A 22,418-nucleotide genomic window follows, 5' to 3' on the forward strand; every position below is an offset into this window, starting at 1 on the left:
TGTTAGTCAATCAACAGAAAATTATTCTGCAGCTATTGTGTTTTAGTTACTTTTTAAAGATCCCATTACATGGTGCTCTTTGGATGCTTTTATACAGACCTTAGTGGTCCCCTAACACCATATCGGAAGTCTCTTTCCCAAATTTCAGCCTTGGTGCAGAATTATAGCCACTAGAGCCAGTCCGACAATGCTTTCCTTTGTATGTGCCATTTTTGAGTCTGTAACTTTTGGCAAAGCAGAGAAAGGGGAGATAACCTTGCCTCATAAGGGGCAAGATTCCAGATCGTCCCATCTGAACTTTCATTTTCTCAAAGGCAGGGGAGGAGGGCTTGACACCTATTGCAAAAGTTGGCAGAAGAAATAACATGCTTTAATTAACAAACATGAGGCTGAATCCAAAAACCAAGAACACTTAAAGCATTTAACACCAGCAGATACACTGAGAGGCAGAAACAAACAAAGACAATACGACACTGTACCAAGACAACACAAGAAAAGGTGGGTGGCAACGAGGTGCAGGTGACATGAGGGCTGACTACACATCCGGGCGGGTCACACAATCACAAAGGCAGGAAAACACACAAGTCAGGAATTAAAATAAGCCATGACATATGAGAAGAAGATTAAAATAGATTATGTTATAATTGACTATATTGTTTTAGATTAATATGTGTGAAAACATCGGGGTAAAAATCACCTTCATATCTCCTGTTAGAATCACTCTGCTCTGTTGCAGCTTCCATTTTGGAGAATAATTTGTTTTGACAGTAGTTGTGATTGCACAGCTGGCACCACACTATGCACACACTGACTGGCACTGGCACTCTTATGTCCACACCTCTGTAAAATAGTTGGGCTGACAGTGAAGCTGAATAATTATGTATTCAACATATGAAATTAAAAAAATACAACACTACCCAAGGGACAATTTGGTCTGCCACCGTGCCTCATTATGTGGCTCAAGGGCTTGTGGGTAATTATTGCTACACTGTGCTTTTGTGGCCTCCAGGAAACAATTTGTTATCTGTCCCACTTGGACACTCCTGGTCATGCAAACAAACCATGCCGCAGATGAAGCTGAAACACACAGCTGTGAGCAATGTTAAATTCATCAGAGGATTATGTTCTTCTGAGATTTGGAGATTGTTATGTGACTATTTAAATGTAAAAAACAACACATGCAAAACATTTATTTTTCAAAATAAGTACTGTATGTAGCCCTCAGGCTGGAAAATTTGAGAAAAGGCAAAAAAGAAAGTAATTTAACAAATGTGCGCATGCACAGTGGTGCTTTGAGGTCCCAATTACAATGCTTACATGCAGATTAGTAGCAGGTGTACTGTTCACAATTTCACTATCTTTCTTTTTCTTGTTACCATGCTAACATTTGCTAATTAGCTCTATTGTTTTAGTTTTGCAGTTATTTGTTGTTTGTTGATCTCATCATAGTGCTAGATGGAATGTTCACCAACGTTATTATTGTTCACCCTAAGGGTGACTTGAATTTTAGTCTACGATTAATACAATTGTCATGACAATCTATTCAACAGTAGTAAAACCACAAATGTGAAACCATAGTCACAAAAGTTAGTAGGCTTTATCTTATGGTAGCTGTTTCCAATTTCAATTAATACAAATTAAATGTTTTTTGAGACATTTCACTTAAAAACTAAAACTTCAACCTAATGGTGGCATTGGAGGATCACCAAAGTCAGTAGGATCCATCATGTGGGGGACCATGAATGTCTATAAAAAATGTCATAACGATCCATCCAATGGTTGTTTAAATATTTCAGTTTTGCCTAGAGGTGGTGGACTGACCAACTGACATGGACATCTCTGGCTCCATGTAGTTAGCAAAGCTAACCAGAGAGCTAAAAGACATTAGAAAACAAAGTAATTGTAGAATGAAATCCAGGAAAGGTACAGAAAGAAGAGCAGAGCGTAATAGTATGATATGGGTTAGAGAGATTACGTGAGGACACAGAGCCAGAGAGATGGAGACAGATACTATAATAGTGAAACCAGGCAGGGAGAATGGAAGAGGCCTGTGTGTGTCTCTAGGCAGTAGGCCTTATGTGGCCTGCTTCAACACTCCCCTTCACCATCTGTCACAACCCACATTACAGGGAAAAGATAGAAACGGCACCAGTGCTCATCTCTCCGAGTTTCACTCACTGCACCAGAGCATCAGTGGCTCCCCTCCTCCAGCCGTTCCCACATTTATATCTAAGTGCAGCAATTCAACAGTCTCTGTCTGTGTTTCTTTCGTTTCCTCTGTTTTTTTCACAATGTTTTGCCACCCCCACGATGCACCATTAAAATTATGTTTAATTCTCTCCCAGCTAGCAGTGATTTAGAATCCTTAGGATTTGCATCAATGTCAAGCACTCACACAGTTGAGTGTTTGAGTGGGAATGTTCCCTGACCCTTACCTTTGCTTCCTAACAGCAAAGGCAGATTAATATACATCTGGTGTATTGACGGTTAACTTCACAGTTTTGGAGATTACTGGTCAACTGCTGGAAAGTATATGCTAATTGCTTGATTTTCTTATTATTCTGCACAAACATATCTCCCTGCTTTTACGGTAGTAAATAACATTGTGGAAGTAGTTAACTTGCATCTTTTGTTCAGGGTTGCACGCTGAGGGAGTGAATCTTAAGCGCCAGTGCAGGCCTGGTTCTAAGGCTCGAATAGAGGGGGGATATTACTGTCTGAAAGTGTGAGCTTCTCCCCATTGAGGTGTCAGCTGTGATTCCTTAGAACTCAGAAACGCAGGGGAATAACACACATGTGAGCACACAAATTCACACACGCCTCACATTTGTATTCCTGCAGTCACCTACACATACTCTTGATCTGAGAGAATAATCAGCGTTTGTGAACATTTCACCTCATTGCTTATTCATAGCCTGGCATTGTGTTTATGTCTTATTCATGCCTCTGCTTGTGATGTCTGTCTGTTCTAATGATTAATTGGGGTTAATTGTACGTGTGTGTTGATGGTGTAAAAGGCCGATTGAACCAAGAAAGGCATTCTCGTCAAAGTGACTCTTCTCCCAGGATTTGCCAGTGCAACTGCTTCACAGCATTGAGGATGACACATGCAGTATGAAAGGGGGTTGGATCATGCTAAAGCAACATGGCAATCCCAGTTTCAGGATTTTTATTAGCTTGTAACAATATCATATCTACAGGCAACAGATGAATGTGTCTGTGTGGTTTGGCACCTAAGTGATAAGTAGTGTGATTGTTGTCATCACAAGCTTAAAAGAGAGAATTTGAGAGAAATCAAGGATAAGATTGCTTACAGCTACAACCAGGATTTCTCTAAACCCAGGTACTAAGCCATAGAGATGTGCGCGAAGACCATGAACTAGGCTGAATTATCGAAGGGCAGGTTCTCACAGGGCCAATCTCACAGTCAAGTCAATGTCTTACATCTGAACCCTGCTGTCGCTTTTGATGGCCAGACAGACGCTGAGCTCCAACACCTTGATATTTCCTGTTTGTAAGCCTGACCCAGTTTGTTATTTACCATGGTCTTGTTTGTTTGTTGTCTGCAGACGAAGCCACAGGTTACGGGCCGGTGTTTGAGGAGCAGCCGGTGGATACCATCTACCCCGAGGAATCGCCCGAGGCAAAAATCACCATGAGCTGCCGGGCTCGAGCCAATCCACATGCCACATACAAGTAACATATGTTCCCCATAAACCCAGTCTCATTACTACCTGCTGTGAATTCTGTGTGTCTCCCATCGCTCACCATCTCTCAGGCTCAATTCAGACTGTTTTAGGATCTGCCTGTAAATGGCAAGGCCACGAGGATTGCTCTTGAAATCATTGGTCCAAGGTTTATTATGTCTGTGTGACCATCCAGCAGTGCATGATTGGGTGGTACATGTTCCCACATAATTGTGTTGCCGTCAAACAACCTGCACAATTCATTTTGTCAGCAGCAGATTTTTTCTCATACTAATAATAATTTGATATTCCAAAACGTGAGACAGCAGGAAAACCTAATAACAAATAGAATGTTGTTCCTGCAGCAGCAGCAGCAGCAGCACAAATGGCACTGTCATCGTGTCTCCCCCTCATTTTGCAGCTCTGAATTTAAACCATTTTGCATGATCCATTTCAATTTAGATGTAAATGTATGTAAATTATATTGCTTGGCTTCCCCCAAATCATTTTTTAGAGCCCAGAATTAGATGTCAGAGGGGAAGGAATTTGTTTGACCACGGTTGGTATTAAGTGTTTGAGAGGATGCATCTACATTACAGTCTGTTATACCTTTCAATACGTGACAGTTGTTATTGCTAAATTACAGTATGTGCATGCCTTTTTGCAAGAAAAAGTGGTCCGCTTTTTCCATGCTGTGAGGAGCCGGATGTTTGCCACAAAGGACAAAACCACACCGCTACTTAAAATAATGCATGTCACTGCAAACAACTTACCCAACCTCTGCTTTTAATGCTGCACGGGAAACAATCCATTTGTCAACAAGTAGAAGTTATTTACTCCCATCTCATACTTTAAACAGACTGCTTTCACAATGCTCTACTGTATTGACCCTAATTTGTTTTCCTTGCAGGTGGATAATGGAAGACATGGAAATTGACCTGAATGCACATCAAAGCCACTACAGTTTAGTAGGAGGGAACTTGGTGATTAGTAACCCCATTAAAACCAAGCATGTAGGACAGTACTCCTGTTTGGCTTCCAACATGTATGGAACAGTCATCAGCCGAGAGGCCTCAGTCCAGTTTGGATGTAAGTAGCCCACATGTGAACCCCTTTTTAGGCTGCAATGGTGTACAGTGCCATGAAGATTTAACAGAGAACTGTCCTGAAGCTGTACTTCCATGCATATTAAGAGTAATGAAATTGCAATGGCAGCCGGGACATATCCTAAGTGGTGTGGAAAAGGCAATTTGTGAATGGTCTCACTTCATGATGCCAGCGTGGCCACTGTACTTTTTACTGTAAACTCCGAAGTAGTTGTTGAATGTAAAATATGAATATATAACCATATATTCTGTATTGACATTGTTTTTTTTTGTCGCTCAGATCTTGATCTTTTCTCGTCTGAGGAGAGGGAGTCGGTGTACGTCAAAGAGGGACAGGGGGCAGTGCTGCTCTGCGCTTCCCCACCTCACTATCCAGGTACAGCATGGGATAGCTCTATCATTCTTTAGGATTAATATTTTTAATGTTCTGTTCTTGATTGTGTGGTTCTTTTCCTTGGTGCTGCAGTCCATAGCCATGCAAGTCAGGTGGACTGGAGCTTGTACATTTCCTTTATATTTTAATGAAAGTGTGCCTGCTGTAGTAGTCATTATACATACTTTACTGTGAGACTTTTTTTATCCACAGCTAGGATTTCATGACACTTGTGAACCAATTATGTGAAACGAACCAAAGATATTTTGTCCCCTGTCAGCTTGAGATTAAATTGCCCTTCTTAATGTCCTCTAAGTTATAACAATAATGACATCATTGCCTTATTATGAATATTCAAGTTTTTTCTCAATTTAAAGTCATCCCCTTGCTGGGTTTACTTCTACTCCCTCATAGAAGAAACAGAGACAGAATGTTTTCATCAGCCTCGTATCTAGTTCAAGCTTAAATGTCGTTACAGTTGTTGTTTGTTTTCTCTTCTTCTACTTGTATATGTGGACTCATTTATTAAGCCCAAATATGATTACAGTATTTTCTAAATTCATGCTTATGCACGTCAGTCAAACACAACAGTCTGAAAGCATTGTTAATTCTCCCTTCACAGCGTCAGAAATACTCAACAAGCCAGTGTGCTCACAGAATGCCTCTATTATGCCTCTTAGCTAAAAGAATTACACAATTTTATCTAAAAGGTCAATAGATGCTTGAATAATAAATCCCTCTCAGCACCAAAGAATTAGGCTATTTTTATTTTGCATGTATTCAGATTATTCAAACTGAGACATTCATATCCAATCCCCTCGGCTCTTTCCAAATCTTATGCTGTTTGTCCAGGGTCTCGATTGACAGGTACCGCTTTGTTTGTGTCTCTTTCTGTGCAGCCGAGCTGTCATTCCGATGGATCCTCAACGAATTCCCTACCTTTATCCCACTGGACAAGAGGCGTTTTGTCTCCCAGATAACGGGTAATCTCTATATCTCCAAGGTGGACTCCTCCGACAGCGGCAACTACTCTTGCATTGCGTCCAGCCAATCCATTTCCAAGAGCGTTTTCTCCAACTACATCCCCCTCGTACCTCTGGCTGAGCGTTAGTACCTCACTTCCTACTACCCGTTGTCTTTCCAGTTGCTTATTTTTGACCTTTTGATAAATACTGATTGCATTGAAGCAGTGAGATTCCTGATTTCTTCAGTTTTACAGCCAGGGATCTTACATAACCCACATAAAAGCATGTGACCAAATCTGGTTTAGTTTAATTATCCTGTACCAGATTGATCACAGTATGATACTCGGGCCACGAGAACATTTGCAATGCACTCACACAACGCAGTACAAATGTTTTGATGTATAAAATGCACTTAAGCACAATACAATCATGAAATACAACAAAAAGATTGAGTACACATGTCTTTTTAATAACCAGGAATCCTTAAAAAGTGTTCAATAAAGAAATAGAATCAGAATCTTTTACCAGCATAATGAGGTGTGAGTGAAGAGCAGGAGCTTAAGTGTTTCTTAAAGAGATGAGTTTCAAAAATAAACTCAAAGATAGAAATAGACTCTTCCTGGCTGAAGTAAAGCACTTTATTGATTTCTTTCTCTTGCCCCTTATGCAGCACCATGTTTAATCCCAGCAGTCCTTGTTTTAAATGTGATAAGGTCACGCCCGTGTTGTTGACTCTTTCAATTACATTTATAGGAACAAATTAGCTCAGAAGTCGGGAAGTTGGGAAAGAGACTTCAGATATGGTATTAGGGGACAACTAAGGTCTATATAAAAGCGTCCAAAGAGGACCATGTCATGAGACCTTTTAGACAGAACTAGCATGCTATGAAAAAATGAACTGGAACACGAACAAGAATGGAGATAGAGATCACAAACTAAAGCAGTGCACATAGTAGTTAATTAATTCTGTGTGTGTTTACACGGCTTAATGTAAGAAGTATAAACACAAAAGTATTTACGTGTATTTCTTAGGGCCCTTCACAGTTATTCTTCACTGCAAAAGCCTGTAGTGCTTTGTGTGTTTGCTTTAGTAGGACATCTGAGTAAAAGACAACATTTACAAAGAAGTATGTTTTTTTTTTAATTTGACCCACTTAGGTATTTGAAAACGGTTAAATGATTGCCAAATCATTTTGAAACCACCATTTGTTTCAGACTTATCAGCTAGAAATGGGTTTAGCATCTGAGTCAGGATTAGTCTCTTGTTATTCCTCTCAGGTCCCATCCGGAAATACCCTGCTGACCTCAAAGTCAAGTTCCCAGATACCACTGCTCTGGTGGGGCAGAATATCACCTTGGAATGCTTTGCTTTGGGGAAGTAAGTTTGAGAGATCAATGGTTCCTTCTGTTTGTAATATGCTTAAATTGAAGTGTTTCATGAAAATCTGGGATCAGCCAGTGAGTTTTATCTTCTAAGTTTTCAAGTTTTATAAAATGGATTCCAAAAGAGACTTTAAATGAATATAGGTAAAGTTTCAGAGGGTTTTCTGCTCAGTGAGTAATGAATGAATGAGGAGAGGTTACTCTTTGTTTTTACAAAATTTAATTAATTTGGATGTATCGTCCCACCATATTAGTTAACACCTAATGCACAGTAACTGTAGTTAAACTGTCTTAGCTAAATAATTAATAAAGCATGTTTCTGTTACATTATAATAACTTGAGTGCAGTGATGCATTTCAAGTCATTTCAGTATTATTTTTCTCTTTCTGCCCTTCCCAGCCCCGTTCCTGAGATCCGCTGGAAGAAGTTAGACGGTCAGCTGCCACCCAATCATGAGGTGAGGATGGCAGGGGCTCATCTGCATCTGTACAATGTGCAGTTTGAAGACGAAGGCAGCTATCAGTGTGAGGCAGTGAACTCGAGAGGAAAGGACTACCACGCTGCACGAGTCTCTGTAGAAGGTAAGTGTGCTGTATGTCACGTCGGGCTTCTCCTCCCAAATCATATGACAGGGAATACACAGATTCACCAAATGTAAGTTTCACAATTTTTATTAGCTGTAATAATTTTCTGTTGGGCACTGGTGTGTGGGGTAAATTAAACAGCCCTTTGTTCTTATCAGTACCTAGTACGTTTTCTCATATTTTTCTTTTTATAGATCTGACACCTACTGTAATGCCTCAGGTATCACATCATATAATATTTAGCCGCTTTGAAGTTTTCTCAAATACTAAACTCATTTACAGCTTTTCCTGAGTGGGTGGAGCACATCAGCAGCACAGAGAAAGACCTCAGCAGCAGTTACACTATGTCCTGCATAGCCAGTGGCAAACCAGAACCACGCATTCGCTGGCTGAAAAACGGAGAACTGGTAATATTCAAACTCATAAATCTTTATTGTCTTAAAATATGTGTTCATATATATGCACTTTATTTCATCTCATAAATCTTTATTTAGCTATAGTGTATGCAGAGCCATTCGGCAGCACTGTGAGATCTCTTAGAGCCTGTACAGTGTGCAACCCGGGGTTGTTACAGTAGCACAGCAGCGACAGGAAACTGGCACTGTGGGTACACATCATGTCAGGAGAAAGCACCTGTTGATATTGAGTAGGTGCCAGCATGGTTTGTGTAACCCTCCATAGAAACAACTGTCATCAGCCTGAATTATACCCAAGAGAGGTACAAGTAGTGACAGCTGAGTGGGGGAGGTTGTTTCATTGCATCATTATGCATTAATGATATTGTCTCTCAGTCAAATACACTAATTGTCATCTGTACTTCTGTGGATTTTAACAATCAACAGTTTGATTTTAATCATGTGCTTATTTATATAATTTAAATGATATGAAAATGTTAACACGTAGAATGATGATATAAAAACTTCACACTCTTGTTATTTTCCACAGTCTGACAGGAAAGAGATGAGGTTCAGCAGTTTGACGTTTGACGATTCAGGGATGTACCAGTGCATTGCAGAGAATCACCACGGTGTCATATATGCCAATGCAGAACTGCGTGTTTATGGTGAGTCACTCCTTGGCTACAGCCGCAGCACAAAAGGATGCATCAGAGTTTTAAAGGTCACGTTTTAAGCTGATTAATTAGAACTCATTAGTGTTTCTGGATTGCAAAGTCAGATTTTTGAATTTCGACTTTGGTCATCCAAAGCAGAATGCATAACATGTTACTTTGGACAGTACATTTTGATAATTGTAAAAATAGCCATAAATATACAGTACACATGCTCTACTATATACATTATATATACATTCTACTAAGCTTGTGATGATTAATCCAAACTGTCACTCCTCAGCCTGTGCTCCCACATTTGAACACAACCCAGTAAAGAGAGTCCTGGCACCTAAAAACGGCCGGGTGGTGATCCAATGTCGACCCAAAGCGGCTCCAAAGCCCAACTTCTCCTGGAGCAAAGACACCGAGCTGCTTTACAACTCCACCAGGTGAGCGGTCTCTTAATAAGATGGCTCACTTCCTTTTGTCTTCTGATCTGTAAATATAATATAGATGATATGGATGTATATGGATGCATTCATAGAGGCTGGTTTATCATGGGAGAGTTTTACTTTGTGGTGTAGTTTTTAATGCATATAGTCATCAACCTTTTTCTGTGACTGGGAGACACATCTGGGTCATTCTAACACAAGGGAGAGTATCTGAGAATGTAATGTCTCACTACGCTAGATGTGATATAGAGCTGATCTTCTCTAGAGTAGGAACAATCATACAGTATAGTGATTTTGGGAATCTAAATAAGCTCTAGAGCTCTTAAATGTACTTAGTGCAAGAAAAGTCTTTAGCGTTGTTGTTTGCCAGTGATTGCTGTGCCCTGCTCTGCTGTCTGTCAGGGGTTGACATTAAGCTCATTCTTATGCTCCTTAGCCTGGACAGACTGGATGTGTAAACGCCTGTCTTGTGCTGCTGACTGGCAAAACAAGCCTAATCTGTGAGCGCTAAAACCCCCAACCCTTTAACCCACCCTTCACAAACCCATGAACCACAACGAGGACTCCCATAGAGAAGGAGCAGCGGCAAGATGTCTATGCAGCAGACACCTCATAATAATCTCTATGATGGCTGTATGCGTGAAAGAGGGTGTGGTGACTGGGCCGTTGGCACGAGGCTGTTTGTCATGCAGAAATGCAGAAAAAAATGAATCATTGTTACCTTGCTTTTAGTGAAATTTAATGTTGCTTCTCTTTGAATAGTTTCAAGTTGACATACTTGTCAACCCTATGTCCCATTAGGAAACGGGAAAACATTCAGAGTACTTTCATCATTTTTCATCATCCACAAAACTGTGGAATAACATACGCTGGACTTTTGGCCTTCAGATCATGCTGAATATTTTATATCACGTCGCTCTTTCCTGTCAGTATTTGAAGAATTAATTCTGGTTTCTCGTTAGGGTGTTTATCTGGGAGGATGGGAGCCTGGAGATCCTCAACGTGACGCGAGCAGATGAAGGCAGGTACACCTGCTTTGCTGAGAATGACCGGGGCAAGGCCAACAGCACGGGCTCTCTGTTAGTTACAGGCAAGTTTCACCTAATGAGCAATGCTTAATTGATAACTGTCTTTTTAACACCTCTCTTTTTTGTAATGCTTCCTGGACGGCTGGTGTTGCTTTGACTGATGTCGGCCTTTGCTGGCAATAATTCCTGTCACTCTCAGTCCCACCAAACAGCCCTGACCTCCAAATGTTGACTTTTGAATGATGGCCCTGTCAGCAGTTTGACAGTACACAGGTTCCTGGTATATATTCAGTCATTCCCCAAGGATACTGGAGAGAGGATTTCTTTAGATCAGATGTGAAGAGACAAGGTCTTAGCCTCACACTGTCTGTCGAGGAAAGGACTTGAGTTATGAGCTTGTTGAGATAGTTTGATTGAATAGTGAATAATAACATGGATATGAGTTTTTGTTGATTAGTTTTCTCTAGACATGCAGTCTCAGCTGCCCAACTTTTGTAGTTCTTTGTACTGTTGAGCTCCAGTGGTGCTGGATGTACAGCTCTTGTCTGCCCTCTTCTGGACATTTGTCCACAGTGAACAATTCTAGCTGTTTTATATTAACATCAAATTACTTTACTATATATCTATCTACTTTGTGATTGCTCAAGATTCCCTTTTTCATCTAATTCTTTTACCTGTTATCACCTAAATCAAGTTTTAGCGTCTAGAATGATCTGTCACTGACTCTTTTATCCTCTTTCGTGTTTTTCCCCAGACTCCACAAAGATCACCATGGCACCGTCAAATGCTGACGTTAAAGTGGGTGAGGACACCAGGATGCAGTGTGCTGCGTCCCATGACAGTTCACTGGACATCACCTTTATCTGGTCCCTGGATGGCCGGGTCATTGACCTACACAAGGACAGTCAACATTATGAACGCACCCTGGTGAGACATCATGCTGTTAAGTTAAAGCTATAATGCGTAATTTCTGTCACCCCCATGAGGAATTCTAAGTACTGACAACAAAATTGTTGGATGATACAACCCTTCCATGACCGCGCGCACCCCCGCAAAACTTTAGCTTGATAGCCCAACTTTGTAGTGTTTTTATTGGAACACCTGGCATGGAAAAGTACAGCTCTCTTTAAATGAATATGATTTTAAAAAGCCATTACACATTCCTTCCCTGAGTGGAATAGTGCATTGTATATCAGTTTAATAGTCATTTCCGCTAACATCCATTATTGTTGACATGACCCTCTCTCTCTCTGTTAGTGCAGCTCTAACCATAGGTTAGCGGTTTGCATTTCTCATTTGTCACTGCCCACTAGGCAAACACTATTATAATTGTGATTGATGATACCCCATTTTTGTACACAAGGAGGATTTTTTCCCTCGTAAAAATGGGGTCCAGTACCATATAATACTGTTTGTGTGGGATTGGCAAAGCCAATTTGACTCTCAAACAGCAAGTTCAATGCGGTCATGTATTCTTTAAGTAGGTTTTTGGTATGGTTTTACCCTTGTCCAGTGAAAGAGTGCTGTCTTGAGCAAATCCTTTTTAATTTTGTTCTGACACAGTGGGAAAGCTTTGCCTCTCAAAGTATAATGATTTGACAACTTCTTAATTTACTCTTGTGTGTTGTTGTGCAGAATGGAAGTTCAAATGGCGAGCTACTGATTAAGAACCTCCAACTGAAGCATGCCGGACGCTACACCTGCACTGCACAAACCCCCATTGACAATGTCACTGCTTCTGCCCACCTTGTTGTCAGGGGTGAGTCATGAGTAGTCAAGTATGGAAAATGTGAAGCAGAGTATTTGACGGTTAAACTATTTATAAATAGTTCCCAAATGAGTATAAAGATGTTTTTCAAACTTTGGTGGTTGCTTAGTTTTGAATATTTAGTGTTTTTAGACAGTTTAATTTGATAGAGCTTATTAAAGCGAGCACAAGACAAAAGAATTCCACAGTTCATCAGACACATTAATCCGACTTATTAAAATCTCCGCCCTATCTCCTTATTGTCAGACCCTTAGTTTGTAAAAAAAGTAGAGACAGAGAGAGGGATAACACAAGTACTCTATCCAGTGTGTGTTTGAAGAGAAGTAAATCTCTCCAGAGTAAACCGACCAAATTCATTTGCCAGACAATTTTGTGGACCTCGAAACTCCAGGTAAAGGAAACCAAGAAAGACGCCTTGTGTCTTCAAGCAGAGGAGAAAGACACACACACACACACACACACAAACACACACACACAGACACACACACACACACACACACACACACACTCACCCACAAATACACATACATCGAACACTCACCATCTACTACTATCACCCAGAAAAGCTTGGTGATAGCCAACCAATACTGCCTTTATATTAGTACAAATAACTCAACTATCTGCTAGTGCCTAGATTATATTGATTGGCTTTACTTTATGTTGGCACTTTGCAAGTTAGGTTGAATTTATCCAAATGCTCTGTGTATGCCAGGCAAAGTAACTTAGAAAACAAATGGTAACTTTTACAGCCTGTTGCTGTGGTTGCATTACAATAAACAGTTGTAGATTTGATTCAACTAGCATGTTTGTGGTTATTAATTGTGTAATGCCATGTTATCAGTATTTGATGACTAAAGTGTGTATGACATCATAGATTTCTATCTTTCACCACAATGTTTTGATATGGAGAGCTGCTGATTTCAGTACTTGTTCTTTCAGCCACATACAGATATCAACATGCACAACATAAACACTGCCACTCTTCCACTGTGCTCTGTCTGTCATTTACTGTATTTCACCTCCTGGATGATTCATCAGGCTTTGTTTTCACCCTCCACTTCCTGATGAGTGAGAGGTTGCCTTACAGCCTCCCCTCCGGTCTTGAAACAGACCCAGTGTTGGTGGACAAAGGGTCTCTTCAAATAGGAACCAGAGAACATTACTAGTGATCTGGTTGCCAGTGATCCCTGTTGTGCACTGGGTGTGCTGCCACCACTGCTGCTTTCTGAGCGGGTGTTGACAGATGGCCAGGTGAACGCACAGCAGCTGACTGCACCATTTCCCAGAGTGGAACCAAAACACAGGCCCTGGGCCGACCGTAATGGAGTGCCAAATGCCAGCAGTCCGGGTCGCAGCGAGGGAGAGATGAAAGACAGCCATTTATCACGGCATATGAGGAAGCAGATCGGCTTTAGGAGATTGTCTGAGCTAAAAACACAGCTCTGCACCTGCAGCTTGTTATTAGTGGGGATTTAGGACAAGGAAAAAGAGCTGTTTTTGCATGACGGGTCTGTGTGTTTTTGTAGCGTAATGTTACCGTTTGCCTGGAACAGTGTTGAATTGTGGCTGTGTTAATGTAATTATCTGTGAATTGGGAAAAGTATTCATAAACGTTATTACATTTGATTCCTGGGAATATAGTACGTCAGTTAGTAAAAAGCACTGAAGTTCATCAGTTTAAACACATTGTGCTAATCATCCATATGACACAGTGTTGTACAGACTTGGAAACTCACAATATTTCATCCCTTACATTGAATTATACAAACTGGTAGATTTTTCACAACTTTTCTTTCTCTTCTGACTCGTAGAGGAGAGGGGAAGCTTAAGGGCTGTCCAGCTTTGACTGTCTAATTGCCTTTCTTGTCTCAGTCATATGTTCATGACTTGAAAAAAGTAAATCCTGAGGCAACAGAGGGAAATTTCTGAGGCTGTGAGTTGGGTGGCTAACCTTGACTTAGGGTTTTTTAATTGGGCCATTTTTGTGTTCCAAAGGAAGAATCGAGAGGAGCAGGAGGACCAAGAGAAACACTTGCTCAAAAGCTTATATCTTAAGCTTTAGTTCATATATGTCAATGGGCTTTAAGCTCAAATGCCTTAATCTATCAGCCTTTGCAGATGTCTTTTAAAGAAGAGACTTAAAAGAAGAAATGTAAGGGCTTGGATGTGCTGTGTTTCATATTCATCAAACAGTGGTCTTTTTGGAGAATGGGGTTAAAGAACACAGTTGTTAAACAACTCAACTCAGGACATATGCCAAGAATTTCCCCATGAGCTTGAATAAAGATAAAGCTCTTTCAGTAACGCAATACCCTCTTTTTGCCTTGGACCTTCACTATACTTCTACCTGAGGGATTAGCCCAAGTGGGAACTTGTGGGGATTTTAACTTGTAAAGGCTAAGGGACAGTGTCACTAATCTTAAAACAACTGTGTGGCCACACCAGTATTCATCATCCATCAAACAACACTTTCAACCCGTCTCTTATTATTTACTTTATCCCAGGTCCCCCTGGTGCCCCAGGTGGGGTGCGAGTGATGAACAAAACTGACAAGAGTGTAACATTGCAGTGGAGCCGGGGAGCAGACAACCACAACCCCATCTCCAAATATACCATCCAGTACAGAGACTCCTTCTCAAAGGAAGTCTGGAAGAATGCCACTACATGTAAGAACTCAGCACACTAGTTCAAATAAACACTGCTACCTTAATGCTGAGCTGGCTCTGGTGTTATGATAATTTGGGTCATGCCACATAGTGATACTGTAGGCCTACATGGTGGTTAATGTCTTTTGAAGATGGCTGAAATATAATTTAGCAATGCCTCAAGGACTTAAAATATAGTAATGCACTCTAAAAATGAAACTTTGTTGATGTTTTAGGGATATTTTTGTTAAATATAAGGATTGCAAAGCCTATGTTGTATAATGTTTTAGCGTACCATGCTATAGCCCTAAAATCTTGGCATTGTAAAATGAAATCTGTGCTTTTTTCTCTAGCTCCTACAGATGTAGAGGGGAATACAGAGATGGCCACAGTGGTGGATTTGTTCCCCTGGACAGAATATGAGTTCAGAGTGATTGCCACTAGCGCTCTGGGGACAGGAGAGCCGAGCAGCCCGTCACCTAAAGACAAAACCCTGGAAGCAAGTAAGATCATGCTCCTAACTTTAGGCTAACATTTGCTACATAAGACTTTTGGTATGGAAACATGGTAATGCAGGCCAGCTTTCCATTCTGATATTTATCCTTCATTATTCTATCATAGCACTGTTTAGTTACGTTAAGTATCACTGTAAAAGTGAGTCAGCATAAATCCCATCAGTCTGTACTTTCTACAGCAGAAGCATGCTGCCAAACTCACCACACAAACCTCTACAAATGAGCACTTTGCTGAAACTGTATACTGAAATTCAATTATAAAATGGAAATCACAGGCCTACAGTAACCTCTCTTCAAAAAAGAATCATCATTTCAGAGTAAGCCGCTAGACTCAAGGCAAAACAAGATACCTTTTTCCTCTATGTTTGTGTTAGTGGCAATGTTCCCACATTGACATTAAGGTGTTGCATTTGGTACAGATCATCACATTGACATCGATATTGTGTTTGCAGAGGACGGATGCTTCAGTGCTGCTGCCAGGGATAGGTTACAGCCTGTGTGTGTTGGCATTGTGTGTGAGGATTCTTAGCATGTGGGCTCAGAGTTTGCTCTTGCTGTTTTATTGTAGTTCCTGTGGTGGCGCCCTCAGACGTCGGCGGTGGTGGAGGGAGTAGCAGAGAACTAACCATCACATGGACGGTAGGTCTGAACTTTTCACTGGGCACAAAGGTCAAAAGGGCCGTAAGCTAAGTTAAAGGCCCTATGGCATTAAAATTTCACTTTAAAAGGATGTTTTTTTAACATTAATATGAGTTCCCCCAGCCTGCCTATGCTCCCCCAGTGGCTAGAAATGGTGATAGGTGTAAACTGAGCCCTGGGTACCCTGCTCTGCCTTTGAGAAAATGAAAGCTCAGATGAATCTTGCTTCCAATCTGGAATCTTGCCCCATATCAATTTCCGGATTGGCTCATCTGGGCCTAGGGTGACCATATTTTGATTTTCAAAAAAGAGGACACTCTGCCCGGTCTCGAAACACAAATTCAAACAATCTTCTCAGAGGTTAATGAACATGCTTTATTATGCCTCAATGGTATAAAAATAAAATATGTAATAAAGTAAAATATGTGACAACCTGTAACAAAATAATAGCTCTTTCCAAATAAATAAATAAATATGAAATAATGTTCTAAATACATGGACATGTACGGACAAAAGAGAAATTTGGCCCACTCATGAAAGAGAGACATCATGGCTTTCAAACATGCAAAGCGGAAGTTGGTCAAGGCAAGGTTGGTCTAGTGGCTGTTATTCTGCACCAAGGCTAAATTAGGGGACCACTAAGGTCTATATAAAAGCATCCAAACAGCACCATGTCATGGGACCTTTAAAGCTCACAGAAAGGAGACCTGCTGCCATCACTCACCTTGGGCACATTTTAAGTGTTTTTTTATGTTCTAATAATCATAATAATAATAATAACATTAATTTTAGAGCACACATTAAAACAAAGTTTCAAAATGCTTCACAGAAGAAAAAGTAACACACCAGAACAACAAAATTGGAACAGACATAATTTTGACAAAACAAAACTAAGGGAAAACTTGGCTTGTAGGCAGACATAAAAGAATGCTCATGACACAAATTACAGTTATTTCAAGTTCGTTCTATGTTTTGGCAAAACAGCTTTTTTTAGGGCCCTCTTTTTGACAATAAAAGGTGCTGCATGAATTTAAAGCATCCTAATGATATGTTTCCAGAGGACAACAGCGTAGTAAATCAACATATGCACTATAAGGCAGAGAAGTGTTGTACTTGAGGCCAGCACACCCGAGAAGATATAGAGGAACTAAAGCATTAGATAGTCTCATACTTTGTACCAAACAAAACAATTAATATCAACAAAAATCAATCACTGAACTGAATCCTTCTCCTCCAGTGCACTGCTGCAATGGTTTATAAATTAGCTCTCATAGGTAAAATGCCTTATGGTTAACTGAGGCATGGCTTTTCAATTCCGGAGCAGCTGGAGGATGGGGCAATTTATAGTGCCTAATGCAGGGATGTCTTACTGGATATATGGTGTGAAAATAAAGCCGGAGTGCCAACAAAGGAAATGAGGCGTTAGGACCGATCAAGAGGGATGAGCCAACAAAGTGTCCCAACTTTTGGATCATTCGCTATTCAGTCATTTTTACAGAACAGTATGTACATATATCTAATTAATGGAAATGGCCTTTTTTAAGTATTTACATTATCCATAGTATATAGCACAAGCAGTGAATGATGCATGATATTTATAGTGTGAACTCTGACAGGATTAAGTTGTTATTCATACAGGCTTGAGAGGTGTGTTGGATAAAACATTACATTAAAGTAATATTTGATGTTTTTGTCATCAGCCTGTACAGCCACAGTACTACTATGGGCCTAATTTTGGCTACATTGTGGCCTTCAAACCACAAGATGGACACGAGTGGAGTAAGGTGACGGTTGCTGACCCGCAGGCCAAGCGTTATGTCCACAAAGACCCCTCCATCCCTCCATCTACAGAGTTTCATGTCAAAGTCAAAGCCTTCAACAGCAAAGGAGAGGGACCCTTTAGCCTAACAGCTATCATTTATTCTGCACAAGACGGTAAGCACTGAAAAGATTTACTGCTCTCAACGCTGAAGCATAAAAGGGAACATGTGCCAAACTGATCTCAAAACAATGTCACAGATCAACCTGGGCCTGTTTGGATGAGGAATTCTTCAATATGCCAACACTCTGCTATTTCAATCTGTCAGTGTCAGCTACTTATTACCAGCAGGGTTTTCAATGGAGTAGACTCATTTAATAGGAGTTCTCATGTATAGTTGTGAGGAATTTTAATACCCCTTGAAAGTGAACCCATCTTCCCCTCTCATCGTCTTTCCTTGCGGGGGGATTATCATGATCTATGTAGCATGAACCAGAAAGCTGATAATTCGCCCAAGGATGCAAAGCATTTAGCCTAGTTATTAACTTCCACTGACAGACAGTGGAGATAACCACTGGCAACTCAGACATGACGGGTTACAGAGATGCCACGTTGCCATGGTAACCAACTTTAGGAACACTTTCCTTTTGAGTGTCTATGATTTTATAGCTAAGCCTACAGAAGTGCTCTGCCCCCAGGGGTGTGGCCATTTGGATTTGTGTGCAAGCTAGTTGTTTGCAGTATTATTTTTTGGGTGTTTGTTTCTGTGTGAAAAACAATGACAGTATTTGATGGGTTGTTTGTTCAAGGCCCAGCATGACAATCTCACATTCAGGCACAGTTTCCTGGCAGGGGCAGCCTACAAAGTGTATAACTGGCCCATAAGTCACAAAAAAAGTATTTGATGGCCTAGTGAAGAAAGTGGGCCACTTCACTTGTTCCTTACAGTGATTAATTGAAATTACTTAAAAAAATGATTGAGCACCACTAAAAAAAAATAGCATGATCAAGGCCAGTAGAGACATATACAAAACACTAGTTTATGATCACGTTAATGGACCCATTAGCATCTGCATATGTTTCTACATAAAAAATATGCTAGGTTTGAGTATGCAATATAACAATTAGCTCTGAAAGGCTCTGTGTATCTCCTCAGCTCCATCTGAAGCTCCTGTAAGTGTTGACGGCAGAGCTCTCTCTGCCACAGAAGCCATAGTGTGGTGGTTGCCTCTCTCACAGAGCAATATCGATGGATATCAGGTCAGTAGAAACGTGAGATGTACTACAACTTGACTCATGTCTTTAACTGTGTCTTTTGATTTGGTTTAAACAACTGTATTTACATTCTAACACCCATTAGTAGAAATTTTATACCTGCTAGTATCTATAAATTGGCTTGTACCTATTTCAATTTTACTTATTTACTTGTACTTCCCTCTACCTAAGCTATAAAACAGTTTTTATAAGTGCTGAAAAGGCAAGGCCAAGCTGGTGTTGGATCCCAGCCATCTCACCTCTGTCCCTCTGTGTCCCAGGTGAAGTACTGGAGGAATCAGGAAGACAGTGAGGGGCGGGCCCAGAGGGTGGTGGTACCCGGCAGTGAGAACCACACCAGGCTGGAGAGTATGAAGCCTGACTCCCACTACCTTATTGAGGTTCGGGGCTACAACTCTGCGGGATTTGGGCCGGCCAGCGAGCATCTCCAGATCTACACCAAAAAAGCCCGTATGTTGTGCTTTTTAGCAGTTTAGTGTTGACCAGCAGGGATAATGGAAAACAACAACATGTATTTTAAAGTTGTATTTTTAATAAAACAAATATGTTGTTTTAATACAGTTTTTATTCTTTATTGTTTTTGTGTTTGTTAACAGCTCCAAGTCGACCTCCCAGAATAGCTGGTAAAAAATTAAAGGGCCGGAAAGTAAACATTGTCTGGGAACATGTGGAACCACTTGCTAACGAGTCACCGGTGGATGGTTACAAAGTGAGTACAATTCTACATTTATTTTTGTACAGATTATAATCTCTCTGAATTAAATAAACAGCTGCTGGGCACTTTACATTTCTTTTCAATGTTATGTGTGTGTAGGTGCTGTGCAGGCAGCAGGGCCACTCCACAGGCACTCTTTACACAACCAGTAAGCAGAGCATAGACCTGCTCCTGCCCACAGATGGGAACTACGTGGTGGAGGTCCGGGCGCACACAGAGGGCGGAGATGGGGCTGTGGCACAAGTCAACATCACAGGTAACAGACAGACTCACTTCAGTCCCCTTCATTCACAATAATGTAGCATATTAGTACTATTATAATAACAGTCTTGATCCTTGTTTTTTTCCATCAATCAATAAAACATGGACTAGTATGGAGCCCTGGAGATGACATGAAGGGGGGAAAAAGAATGAAAAAAAACATGTATTGGGGACAAACACTAAACTCAAGATCTTGAGTTAAAAGTCAGGATGTTTTTTTAGTAATCTTTTTCTTTTTCTTTTTTTTCAAAGACCAAAGTCAAGATCACACAAAAGTGTTAGTCCCCTAGTTTTTTTTCTTTGTTGTTTCTTCTATGTCACCTCCGGGGCTTTGTAGACTAGTTTCTCCTGTTACGAATAACTTTTTGAAAGAAAAAAGACAATTAAATATATATTTCATGTGTATAGAAATTGTGAAGAAGACTAATGGGCAATATGTTAGTTATTAAAGTTATTAAAATAAAGCAATCCCTAAATGGAAACTTTTAAAGCCAGAGACTGAATGGGAATATTAAAGAAGGAAACAATTGTTATGTTACTGTGAGTTGAGCACATCACAGGTAGTACTGGGAAAATGATTTGTTGTTGGGAGATTTAATAATCACTCACCTGAGCTTGGCATCAATGAATGATGACCCTCATTGTTCCCATCACATTCCACTCTTTGCCTTTTGGCATCTGTTCTCTGACTGGTTTTACACCACCTACACACAAAATAAGACATATATTTTTACAACCTAGAATTGTGATTATGACTAAAGATTTTCACATTCATATAAGTGCCTTTGTTATGTTTGTTGTCTTTTGGGTACCTGACACCTTTGCTTTGTTAAATTGACTAAATGAAAAGTCAGATTTATAGTTAAGTTTCTACTGAAAAAAAGACATCTGCATGCATTGCGACCTTTTAATGCTGCTGAACAAAGACTCAATGCATAGAAAGTCTGCAAAATTAACCATAAAGTCAACTTTGACGTTTTGAGATTTAAGGAACAATTTAGGTGCCTGAGTTGGATTTGGTGGTTGGTGGTTTTTTCTTTTCAGTAAACATGTACCCTGGTTCTAATAAAGTGTTACAATATGAAAAGTGTGTGGCAGAAAAGCAGATGGCACTTTATGACTTACTAATTTAGAAGAATGAGGTATCCTGAAATGAAATTTAGTGAGTGAGAGTTATCTTTTGCGAAAAATATGACTGTTTAGTTTCATCAGGGGAACATAAATAAAGAAAGCCTTCAGCTATCACATTTTAAATCCCTAGTGCTAAGGTAACACACTGTGACTGCTTATTCCTGGCCTGCCATTTTCTGTGAGATTATACAAGGTTCAAAGTTGGCAGAAGGTTATCATTTGTCACAGCCCGAGGTTTCCCTGGGCCAGAGCAGAGCTGTCACTTCAGGTTTCATACAGTACCTTAGATTGGAGGGCTAAGATGGGAAACTTTACGGCCCGTGACTAAAGCTTTGATACCCCCCCTGACTCATTCCCCCACTGGCTGATGGACTGACAGGTATGCTGACTGGATAGAGAAGGCCTTAAGCCTCTGTAATTGATCTTGATGAGTAGAGTATACCCCTCATGTGGTTTTCCTTATCTGTTATCGTTCAGTCCAGACATACTGACAGCTTGATTTCACAGACCCGGGAATTTAAGCCATGGAGGATTTCAAATGCAGGGCAATGACAAAGGGAGTGGGCATTTAAGGTGATCTTTACACAGATAGGTATAATATCACACTTCACACAGTCTTTAGTTTTATGGATGAAAGCTGGAAACATGTGGGACCTATATTCATTCCTTAAATCAGTCAGTGCAGGTCTATTTTATGCAAAACCTGACATACCTTTATCTTTGTGTGTCTCTTAGGTGGATGTGTCCTATTTGCCCCGTCTCTCAACGTACTCTCACTGCTCCTGGTGGCTCTCCTCTGCCTGAACCTCTGAATGTAGCGCCATCTTTGTCTTCACTTTCTGTGAAGTAGACTCTTCATGGTTGACGCCTATGAGAACTTTGGGACTCTTTCCACAATCTTTTGGTTCCACCCCATAACCCGGGACGTCATATTCCAACTCTTCCCCTCTGGAATATGTTTGTGGGAATAGACACAGAAAAGGAAAAATTGGAAATCGACAAAGACATCCCTTATTTATCCACAACAAGCCTCTTTGGAGGAGTGTAAAAGGAGTTCTGTCAACTTTTTAAATATGCCTTAT

General features: G+C 40.5%; 1 protein-coding gene across 4 annotated transcripts in view; it reads left to right on the forward strand.

Annotated features, from left to right (window-relative positions):
* The window catches only part of LOC117949410 (contactin-1a-like), a 58,569-nt gene extending 36,151 nt beyond the window's left edge, over positions 1-22,418 (forward strand). For 3 of the 4 annotated variants that reach the window (XM_034879670.1, XM_034879671.1, XM_034879672.1), the window contains exons 4-24: positions 3,570-3,696; positions 4,597-4,775; positions 5,073-5,168; positions 6,065-6,271; positions 7,409-7,508; positions 7,913-8,094; positions 8,380-8,504; positions 9,043-9,160; positions 9,450-9,597; positions 10,563-10,690; positions 11,383-11,555; positions 12,264-12,387; positions 14,901-15,062; positions 15,395-15,544; positions 16,125-16,195; positions 17,896-18,130; positions 19,111-19,214; positions 19,490-19,679; positions 19,826-19,938; positions 20,044-20,200; positions 22,072-22,148. In XM_034879670.1, the coding sequence (XP_034735561.1) occupies positions 3,570-3,696; positions 4,597-4,775; positions 5,073-5,168; positions 6,065-6,271; positions 7,409-7,508; positions 7,913-8,094; positions 8,380-8,504; positions 9,043-9,160; positions 9,450-9,597; positions 10,563-10,690; positions 11,383-11,555; positions 12,264-12,387; positions 14,901-15,062; positions 15,395-15,544; positions 16,125-16,195; positions 17,896-18,130; positions 19,111-19,214; positions 19,490-19,679; positions 19,826-19,938; positions 20,044-20,200; positions 22,072-22,148 (2,966 nt within the window). Of the gene's footprint in view, positions 1-3,569; positions 3,697-4,596; positions 4,776-5,072; positions 5,169-6,064; positions 6,272-7,408; positions 7,509-7,912; positions 8,095-8,379; positions 8,505-9,042; positions 9,161-9,449; positions 9,598-10,562; positions 10,691-11,382; positions 11,556-12,263; positions 12,388-14,900; positions 15,063-15,394; positions 15,545-16,124; positions 16,196-17,895; positions 18,131-19,110; positions 19,215-19,489; positions 19,680-19,825; positions 19,939-20,043; positions 20,201-22,071 lie in introns of all 4 variants that reach the window. The other variant, XM_034879669.1, reaches the window with a different exon arrangement.

This window comes from Etheostoma cragini, chromosome 8 (genome assembly GCF_013103735.1).
Source record: "Etheostoma cragini isolate CJK2018 chromosome 8, CSU_Ecrag_1.0, whole genome shotgun sequence".
Taxonomy (NCBI): domain Eukaryota; kingdom Metazoa; phylum Chordata; class Actinopteri; order Perciformes; family Percidae; genus Etheostoma; species Etheostoma cragini.